The 10,520-nt window shown below is 54.9% G+C and overlaps 1 protein-coding gene across 1 annotated transcript; it reads left to right on the top strand.

Moving 5' to 3' along the window:
• The first annotated feature begins 5,872 nt into the window (after positions 1-5,872).
• Positions 5,873-6,868, top strand: SMIM38 (small integral membrane protein 38). The gene has a single exon (XM_064575873.1). It carries the CDS (start codon positions 5,963-5,965, stop codon positions 6,116-6,118), a length of 156 nt encoding a protein of 51 aa, XP_064431943.1. The 5' UTR covers positions 5,873-5,962; the 3' UTR covers positions 6,119-6,868.
• The last annotated feature ends 3,652 nt before the right edge of the window (positions 6,869-10,520 follow it).

Here is a 10,520-nt window from a genome sequence, read left to right as displayed (position 1 = left end):
CGATCCCGGGGCTCCGGGATCATGACCCGAGCCGAAGGCAGTCGCTTAACCGACTGAGCCACCCAGGCGCCCAGATAATTTGGATTCTTGAAACCATGAGCCACACTAACGGGTGAAGCCACTCATGTTCGCCCCACCTCTGTGTTTTCATGGGCGTGTGAGCATCACATCACAAACCTCCGCAAACCCCAGCACCTGCCTTTTTTTGCTTTCTACGGCATAGGGGACACTGGCAGCAAACGACCTCTGGTCACTGCGGTGATGAGGACTCCCGCCCTTGCTTCTGCTGCTCCTGACCGTCCCCGGGGCCCGTCTGGCCCTGCGAGGCAACCGCACCTCATATGTCTTCTTTCAAGGCAGGGGTCTCTGTGTCTGTCATCTTAACATGCCCGATTAAAGCGAAATCCAGGTACGTTTTAATTCACTTGGCTGACGTTGGACTCTTTGGGATGTCTGGATCTGTGCACTGATGTCTTTTATTAGCTCTGAAGAACGCTCCGCCCCTTTCCCCTCGTCTACGGGCCTTTGCCCTCTTCTGTCCTCTTCTCTGGGCTGCTGTGGCCGTGAGTCCTACCGTCCTGGGGCAGACCCACGCACAGCAGGGGAAGCCAGTGAGTCGGGAGAAGCCGGGGCCCTCCTGGCCGAAAATGCCAGGGGATTTTCCGTGAGCGAGCCGTAGCCTGGGGGCAGGCCTGGGCTAGCCTGCACTGTCCTGCGCTGATCACTGAACGCCATCACCCACTGGTGACAATGGGGACTCCAGGAGGCGTGTGGACACAAGCCCCTTGGGGTGGTTGTGGGAGTATGGCATTTCTGAGGGGCAGGCCGTTCTTGCGTGACACATTTTAGTGGCGATGGGCCCCTTCTTGCGGTTCAGTCCAACTTGGAGAGCCCACAGTGTCCTCACGCCTGTTGCTCCCTGGCCTGTTCCAAGGGCCTCGCCAGGGTCTCCCCGATCCCCCTTTTTAATTGAGAAATTAATAAGAGAAACAGAATCGAGGCCTAGTCATGCCTGGGAAACTGCTGAGATCTCCCCGCCCCCACTCACTACATTTCTTTCATCTTCCCCCCCCCCCCAAAAAAAAAAGTAATACCATTAGGTCATCTCCCTTTTTTTTTCTATTTCTGGGAAAATCTTTATTTTGTGTATTTCTCAGGCCTCTTGACATGCTGTCTCAGACTAACGGAGGATCACTTCCTTCCAGTTCCCCTCAAAATTCCTGCTGGTTTTATCTTTTGCAAACGCCTCGGTGCTGCAAAGCAAACCCCCTCCCTCTGTGTCCCCCCCTTCTTGCCTCCCCCCCCCCCGCCTCCTTGTGAAGAAGAAAGGGCCCCTGGCTCTCTGAGGTCTTTAGGCAAAGCAGATACATCCCCACAGAGCCTTCAAAGGTGCCCCCTCCAAAGCTGCAGAACTGCCCGTTAACTCTTTCAAAGAGCTTTAGTCGGCGTGTGAAAGCTGTCTGGGTTCATTGATTAAAAAAAAAAAAAAAAAGAAAGAAAGAAAGAAAAAACTGGTATTGTTTTTAGCACCGTTGACGGTATTAGTGAGTCGTATCAGAGGACAGTGAGTCTTTGCAAGAGGCTGTGGCTACCTTTCACCTACTTGTTGCCTTAAACCATGAAAGGACGTCGGAGTAAAGATGCCCCCGCCACAACAAGACGTCCCCAGAGAGGCCGGCAGGACGCCTCTCCCTCCCACACCCCAAAGAGTTAAGCAGAAATGGTTAATATTCCTCCCTTCGGCCCCTACGTCCCGTATTCTAATGTATGAACTCCCTCATTCAGACGTGAGAGAGCCGCACATGCTTGCCGGGCTTGGCGACAGACGCCTCGCCTCCCCTGCACGACACGTATGGTCTCCACTGAAATGTGTGTCAAAGCACAATTTTATGAACACGTATTGCTCACCTACACCATAGGCCCCCACCGTGCGTGCACGCATGTGCAGCCCCACGTTCCGAGTGGGGTTCCCTTTGTCCCTTTTCGTCCGAGGGCTCAGCCCGAGGTGAGAAAGAGGGAGCAAGGTTATTAAGAATTCTGACAAGGTAGGCTGAATAAATTGTGTTTTCTTTGTGCGCCTTAATCCAGTGTTGTATTGCCTTCTCGGACATGGCTAATTTATTTGGAATTTCATTCTGTTCCTGACAGCGTCCTTGACTAGCTGTTTGATCACCTCGAGCAAAGTTACATACCAGCTTTCAACTGTTGGAAGGGCAGCGGTGTAATTTTTCTCAAGTGCATTCTCCTGGGTCCGGCTTTATGCTCGCAGCAGAATCTTTCAGATGGCTGGGGCCATCCCTTGTCGGGGGGGGAGAAGCCGGCCCGCGCAGGGGTCTCCCTCGGGGAGGAAGCTCTCCACTTTCCACTTTTCCCCACTCGTCCCACTGTTGGGGATTTTAATCTGCTTTTGTGGGGCAGGAAGAAAGAAAATTAATTTTCGCCTGTCTGTGCTTAGGGAGCTTTTTAGTGGAAACCCAGTGTGAAATGCATGTTCTGTTGACTTCAGTGCCCCCCCCCCCCCCCCCCCCGCCCCGCATGCAGGCTGCGTTTTGAGCTGCAATATTCTCAGGGGAAGAGGTAATTCAGCCACAAAACTTCCGAGGGTGATAACCCCCGGTCTACACCACTCCTCGTTTCTCCAGCAACTTGTGCCTTTCCTGGCAGAAAGAGGAGTTGACCTTCCTTCTCTCTTAACTCATATTTCTGTAATGTTTGCTTGTTTATTTTTTGTAATAGCAAGCATGTCTGCTTATAGAAAAAGAAAAAAATAATGATGATTTTCATTACGCCTCCAACACCTCTGAGCACCTCACTCTTAGCACAATTGTGGCTGGTGGTTTTATAATTTGGGCAGAATCCGGTCTAATGGAAACCCATGCTTCCTTTACTTCGGGCTCTTGATCCCGATGCACACACCTTCCTACCAAGCGCCTTCTAGGTGCCCGGAACGGTGCTAAGCCCCTGGGGATCTGGTGAGAGCTCACATGCTAGACACACATCAGAGATTTCAGAGACATCAGTGCCACGATGAAAGTGAAAAACAAAACCAACCAACCAACCAAAAACCAGGGTGATATGCTGGATGGATCCTGAGTGAGAGGATACCGCTTCCCTCACCGACTCCTGCCCCGGGTTCACCCAAATTCACGGTGATCCTGAGCGGAATTCTGGGGCCTACTTTTGGCCTTTGAGTTTGTCCCGACCTGCAGGGGAGCTGGGCGTTCACCCCCGCTCCAGCTGGTCCTGGGCAGGAAAGCCTCCAGGGTGTTCCCGGGCTCCATGCTGGGCAGCCCCCACAGCCGAGCATATCCCCTGGAGGAGACCAATGGACATTGAAGCCAGGGGTCGGGGGCACAGAGGTGGGAAAAGGGTCCCAGGTATCAGGGTGCGGCCCTGACCATGCCCCAAGCCCATCATCGCTGAGAATTATGAAATGATTAGAATGGGGAGCACATAATGTCCGCACCATGGGGGATGGTGGGAACTGAACGGGCTTGTCTGCTGTGCTGTCTCATCACCGAATTATTTTCTCCTTGTGGGTGATGGCCACCATACCCATTTAAGGTCTGCTGCACCTGCACATCAGGTAGACCCCAGGGCTGGGCACAGCCATGACACTGTCCAGGGGATGGGGGCATTCACTTCCTCTCCTGAAGGGCGTGCTGACCTCAGCCTTGCCGACTCTGGGGCCCGGGGACCTCTGTGCAGGAACGGGGAGGCCTCCGTGATCCTAAGGAGTCTGGGTGCGTGGATACCACGTGACCAGGGCGCTGTTGACTTTGCGTGTCCCATGGTGCACTTGGCAAACAGAGAAATTTACCCAAGGCCACCTTGTCCCCATCTGCTGGGTGGGGAGCCACAGAGCGGAGGTGGAGGACGGGGCTCCGCCTGGCGTGTGCTCGCCCCTCCGGCTGGCCCAGGATGCCCACCTGGAGAGGCTGACCACGCAGGTAAGCAAAGTGCCCGCTCAGGAACCAACCTGTTTTCCTCCCCAAGTTCATGGCCGCTTTCCCATGGGACCTCGCTCCAGATGCAGATGGGTGTGTCCGGGAAGGCATCTCCTGTACACCACAGAGGACTTTTCTGCAACACTCTGGAAGCCCTTATCAAGCAGCCACATCTTCAAGAATGCTCTCTGTGATTACTGCTTCCACGTTGGGCTCCCACTAAGTTCTCATGTGAGTTTGAAGTGACCTTCAAACCTCTGCACAAAGTATATAAGCCCAGAGCTTAATGTCACCTGTAAGAGTCATGGTCAGCAAATGCGCTGGGTCACCTGGCCGGATCCACTGGCTGGCAGCTCTCTTCGTGGACAGAGGCAGAAAAAGGCATTTGCCACCCAGAGAGCAAAGAAGGGCACGTTGCACTTTCAGTCGGGGTGATAGCTGAGCTTACAGGGGTGAGTGTTGATGGAGGGATGCCAGTGGGGCTCATTGTGGGTCTGGTCCATGGTGAGCATCCAGCACACGTTTGCTGGGATCATCATTATGAAAACCACAAGCGAGTGCTCCCACCCTACCCCTCTGCCCATCTTAGGTTGTGCTCCTTGTCAAAGCCTTTGCATTTAGTCCTTAGATAGAGCCTTCTGGAAAGGCTGAGCCTGAGCACACTCTCATTTTGTAGGTAAAGAAGAAATTCAGGAACTGACTTCAGGTGGCCTGCACTCCTGGAGGCCCCTGAGCCTTCTGTCTGATGAGGTACCTGCGGCTGGACCATCTCCCAGGTGAGGACGTGCTTGGGTCCCCAGAGACCAGACTTTCAGAGACCTTGGCTCCTCCCTGCCGGGCCCTCTGAGCTCCAGCTGGGGCCCCTTTGTGTTCTGAGGCTATAGGGTTGGAGTTGGAGGACGTGACCAAACTGTCTCTTCTCCCAGGAAAGCTTGGCTGGGTAAGGCCAGATGTGGGGGGTGGGCAGAGGCCAACGAGGTGTGCTCCGCTGTGCACATCCGGGCTCCGGTGTGTCTGCGTATGCGAGCGTGCATGCCTGGGTGTGGGTGTGAGAGTGTGTGTGTGCCAGACAGAGAAGGAGGAGCGGATGCTGTCATTTCAGAGACGGCGTGGGAACATTTCTCAGGACGTCCTCTGTGGCGGCCGGGGGACAGTCGGCCACCCCGCGGCCCGCGCCCGCGCTGCTCCCTGGACCCGCGCGCGCGGCCCTTCTGCTCAGACCGCAGCCCTCTGCCTCGCTTTCCCGTGACGGGTCTGTGCCCAGAGAGGTGGCGGCCCCGGCCCCGCGTCGCCTGCGAGCGGAGGCCCAGGGTCACAGCGACGGCGACAGGGGACCCCGCGGGCCGGGCCCTGCTGGTGAGCGCGCAGGTCTCCCCGGGCGCGGCCCCGGCGGGCTCGTCTCCGCCGCCGCGCGCCCCCCTCCCCGCGCGCCCCCCCCTCCCCGCGCGCCCCAGCCCTGCCCCGCCGCCGCCGCCGCCGCCGAGTGGTAGCTAATTGCGCGGAGAAAGGGCCCGATTGTGCGCGCGCCGGAAGCGCGGGCGTGGGCGGCTGAAAGAGCCGGAGAAGGTGGCCGCCTCGCCCCGCAGCTGCCGCCCGAGCCGCTGGGAGGTGACGTCAGCGCTGGCGAGCGGGGCGCCGGGCGGAGCGGGGGGCGCTCGCGGCCTCCCGCCCCGGCCGCGCCACAATGCGGCCATTGTCGGCCCCCGGGCTGCGCGCGGCGTGAATGGCGCCCGGGCCTCTTGACCGGGGAGGCCGCCAGGCTCGCCCTCCGGCCTCTCAGCCGCCAGCGAGGCCCGGGGATCGGAGCGAGGCCGCCCCGGGCCGCCCCGGGGGGAGCCGGCGGGCCCCCTTGCGCCGCCCTGGGAGCGCCCCCCGCCCCCGCCCCCCGCCCCGGCGGGCCCCAGCCCCCCCGGCCGCCTGGCCGCCCATCTGACCCTCTGCAGAGCGGGCCTGCACCCCAGGACTCGGGCCTGCGCCCCAGGGCTGGGCCCTGCGCCGCACCGCGCGGCCTCTGCATGGCCTCCTGGCTCGCGGGAAGCATGGGCTCCGACCCGCTCATGGTCCTGCTGGTCCTCATCCTGCTAGCGCGCTTCATTCTCTGGTCCTGCCTTGGCACCTACATTGATTATAAACTGGCCCGGCGGCAGCCCCGCAAACCCAAGGAGGACTAGGGCCCCTGGCGGCCGGCGGCCTCTGAGTGTCGCGCACGGGCGGGTCTTCCCCTCCAGGAGGACACTGTCCCTGAGGTGTCCTGTCCTGAGGCTGAGGGTGTGTGGGGGGGTGGGGCAGGACAGGCAAACCACTCCTGTATCCCACCCACATGGCAGAGATGGACTGTGTGCTACCCAGACTGACCAGGGCTGTCCTGGTGACATCCCACGTCCCAAGTCAGGACAGAGGGGCCACCACTGCCTGTCTGTCCACCAGGTTCTGGGGTCTGCTGTTGGAGTGAGTGATCGCGAGGGCGGGTCTTGCTTTAAGACTCTCTCTGCCTCCAATTCTTTATAAATACGTTTGCAGGACAAGGTGGGGATGAGCCAGAGGGCTGGGCGGTAGGAGGGAAGGACAGATGTGGTTACATCACAAGCCAGGCCTGCCACCAGAAGCTGCCCTGTGTCTCAGCTTCCTCTTGTCTCCCCCCCGCCCTCCCCCCCGGGAGGAATAATAGTTCAGACAACTGCCTTGGTTCTCCCTTAAGCAGACCCCTGGAGGGTCTTAGGACAGACTTGCGACGCCTGAGTTCAAGCCCAGCTCTGGTTGACTGTGGGTAAACTCTCTTTCTCCATCTCTAAAATGGGCACAATAATCCCTGCCTCCCTCAGAAGGGTATGAGGAGGGTTGGATGAGGGGTGGGGTGGCAAGCCCCCCATATTCTGCACACCATGGGACGTGTGGAGGCCAATGGAGAAGAGAAGCCAGGAACCCAGGGCCCTTTCTTCCTTTCTGCTTTTGTGTGTCTGAGACGCTCCTCCGAAGGCTGACAGGCAGGAAGCTCGACACGAGCCAAGAATCTGGCGCTTCCTTGCCGCCCACCTCCCCGTCACACCCTGCCTGAGCAGCAGGTGGTAGCTGGGTGCTTCTCATCCTGGCGGCAGATTCTAATCGCCCTGCAGATTTTAGCAAACACGATGGCCAAGTGCCCCCCGCCCCCGACCAAGAAGCAGGGGCAGGGGCAAGATGTCCCCGGTTGCACTGTGCCTTCCCATGGGGACTGGGGACTTCTGTCAGAGCAGAGTCTTAGGGAGCTGAAGTCACTGAGCTGGGCGAGCAGACTCAGGAAGCCCCGGCCAGGAGCCGCGCCCCCTGGCCTTTCGGCATCCTGGCGGAGGGGCGATGGGCCTGAGCCGGGGATGCGGTGGGACCTGATGAGCTCACCGACACCGTGAAGATCTTGTCTTGCTCCCGAAGGACCTGCTATGCTCGAGACAACCGCAGAGACTGGGGAACTGGTCAGCAGAAGCAGTGACCTTCTGGGGGCGGGACGGACCAACACCAGAGACTTTTGCTGGTGGGGTGTCTTGGAGGATGGTTTAGAGGTGAGGATCTTTTCTTACAGATGACAGTCTGGGAAGTCTGCACAGGGTGGGGTTTCCATGCATGGATGCATCCAGGGCTGAGGCGGGCGGTGGCTGTCCTCTGGGCCATTGTATTGGCCAGTGGCCCAGCAGAACTGACATCCTCACTGTGTCAAGAACCTGATTGCAGGATTAGGGGAGAAGGTGTTCTCATTGTTCTTGAGGAAAATGTCGTCCAGTTCTCTTTAAAATGATCGTGCATGATTTTACCGATCTCTTTAAGAAGAATCACGGTTGTTACCACGGTCGTATAACAAGGAGGGTGGCCGACCATTCTGGTTGGCCTCGGACTGCCCCAGTTTTAACACTGAAACTTCCATGTCCTGGGAGACCCCTCCCTCTCGGGCAGAGCGCTCCCCACCCCTGCTCTGATGGAGGAAAAGTCAGTTCACACAGCCTGCTGATGTGTCTCCAGCCTGCCCGTAAGCCACCTGCCGCCTGCATGTGCACACGGGTGCGTAGAACGGCATCCCCCCCAACACACGTGAGGTTCACCATTTGGTCCAGTGGGCCAGAATTCCGGGGCTCTCACTGCAACCCTTTCTGTGGGGGTTGTCTGGAGAGAGGACAGGAACAGGAGGCTGCTACCAACACAAGACCCCGGAAGAAGACCCGATTCTGCCAGTGTTATTTGAGCCCCTTTCCCCTTACACTAGTCCATATATTTCTTTTTTTCCCCCTCTCAAGCCAGTTTGCATTGGTTTCTTTATTCACAACTGACAAATTCTGATGCGTGCAGGTCTCTGCATCCACACACCATCCATCCATCTACAGCCTCACGACGCATGCCTGGCTCAGAACGAGCACTCAAGGGCGCCTGGGTGGCTCAGTTGGTTAAGCGACTGCCTTCGGCTCAGGTCGTGATCCTGGAGTCCCGGGATCGAGTCCCGCATCGGGCTCCCTGCTCGGCAGGGAGCCTGCTTCTCCCTCTGACCCTCCCCCCTCTCATGTGCTCTCTCTCTCTGTCTCATTCTCTCTCTTAAATAAATAAATAAAAAAAAAAAAAAAAAAAAAAAAAAGAACGAGCACTCAAGCCATGGCATCTGAGTGCATGAGAGGATGTGCCCTGGCCTGATACCAGGCAGCCACTGCATCCGGCTGCAAGTAACAGACAAGTAAACAGTGACTTCAGCAGGAGAAGCTTTTTTTTACCCCTTCGTTTTTCAGATCGCCTGAGCTGAAGGCAGATGCCTCATGACTGAGCCACCCAGGGGCACTTACCTGTTTCTTCTAATGTGTTTTAATGTTGCTCCTAGAAAATTTAAAAGTACATATGCAGCTCACATTTTTATATCACACAGCATTGTGCCAGAATTGCATAATGTAGAGAAAGTGCCCTGGTGGGCACATGAGCTATGTGTTATAGGAACGCAGAAGGGGGCTTTCAGGAGGACAGTTTGAAATAATGTAAGTACTACACACCAGAGCTTATGAGATGCAGCTAAAGCTGTTCTTACCTTAAATACTTATATGAACAAATAAGGGAGAATGAAAATTGATGAATTAAGTATATGGCTCAATAAACTTAAAAAAGAACACCAGAACAAAGCTAAGAAACACTGAAGACAGAGAAATAAAGATAACAGGAAATTAGTGTAATACCAAAGTGATAGAATTAAATGTCCCCAGGTCCTGGATTTTTAAAAAATAACATTTCTTACGGATTTCCTTCTCCTTTTTTCTTTTTCTTTTTAAACATTGTGTTAAAATACACACAATGTGGGGCGCCTGGGTGGCTCAGTTGGTTAAGCGACTGCCTTTGGCTCAGGTCATGATCCTGGAGTCCCTGGATCGAGTCCCGCATCAGGCTTCCTGCTGTCAGCAGGGAGTCTGCTTCTCCCTCTGACCCTCCCCCCTCATGCTCTCTCTCTCTATCTCATTCTCTCTCTCAAATAAATAAATAAAATCTTAAAAAAAAAAAATACACACAATGTAAAATTTACCATCCTAACCATTTTTTTTTTTAGAGTGAGAGAGTGAGCACAATTTGGGGGGAAGGGCAAAGGGAGAGGGAGAAAGAGAATCCCAAGCAGACTCCCCACCCAGCATGGAGCCTGACGTGGGGCTTGATCTCATGACCCTGAGATGGCCTGAGCCGAAATCAAGAGTCGGAAGTTTAACTGACTGACTGAGCCACCCAGACACCCCCCATCTTAACCATTTTTAAGTGTATATATAGTTCAGTGGTATTTTTGAGAGAAAAAACCCCAACAATCAATCACATTCTTACGCGTTAAATTTACCAGTAAAGAGTGAGCTCATGAAACCCTAGGCTCCCACCCTTGACCTGAATAAAAGCAGAACCCCAGAGCCATGTACTCTCTGACTCTCCAGCTGTAACCCAAAGCCTTGCTATGGCCCCAGCTGTGCTGTGTATGTTCCAGGTCTAAACCTTCCTTTTTTCAAAGTTTCCTGATGGTTGCTGCTGAAGAGCATCTTGTAATCACAGTAAGAACCACAGGGGCCAGTCTAACCACAAGCTTGGTTATTGGGAGGCTAAGACCACACATAACACCTCCTTTAAGACAAAAAGGTATAAAGGCCCAGAATACTTCAAAGGAGGACTCCCACCACACCAAATACTCAACACTATTTACACTCCTCTAGCTCATATAAGAAGGAAAGCTCCCAATTCTTTTTATGTAGTAAGCATCTCATTGATACCCAAATCCGCCAAAGATAGCACAGAAAGAAGAAATGCATGCCAGTGTCACTTAGAAATGTTGACCCAAAAATTCGAATCACTGAATTAAAGCATTGCATCAGAGGGGTAAAACATCATGACCAAGCGGGGTGGGTTCCAGAAATGCAAGGATGGTTGAATACTAGAAAATCAGATAATATTATTTCCTATAGTAATAGCTCCAAAGAGAAAAATAATTTCTTAGTTTCCTTAGATTTATTTCCAAAGCTATTTGGATAAAATTCACATCTGATCTCAATAAAATGCATCATGAAACAGAAGAAATAGATAATACGTTGCTCTGTTTTTAACCTG

Source organism: Mirounga angustirostris, unplaced genomic scaffold, assembly GCF_029215605.1.
Source record: "Mirounga angustirostris isolate CCGP_5_RB_7025 unplaced genomic scaffold, mMirAng1.0.hap1 SCAF_13, whole genome shotgun sequence".
Lineage (NCBI taxonomy): Eukaryota > Metazoa > Chordata > Mammalia > Carnivora > Phocidae > Mirounga > Mirounga angustirostris.
This window is presented reverse-complemented; position numbering and strand designations above follow the sequence as displayed.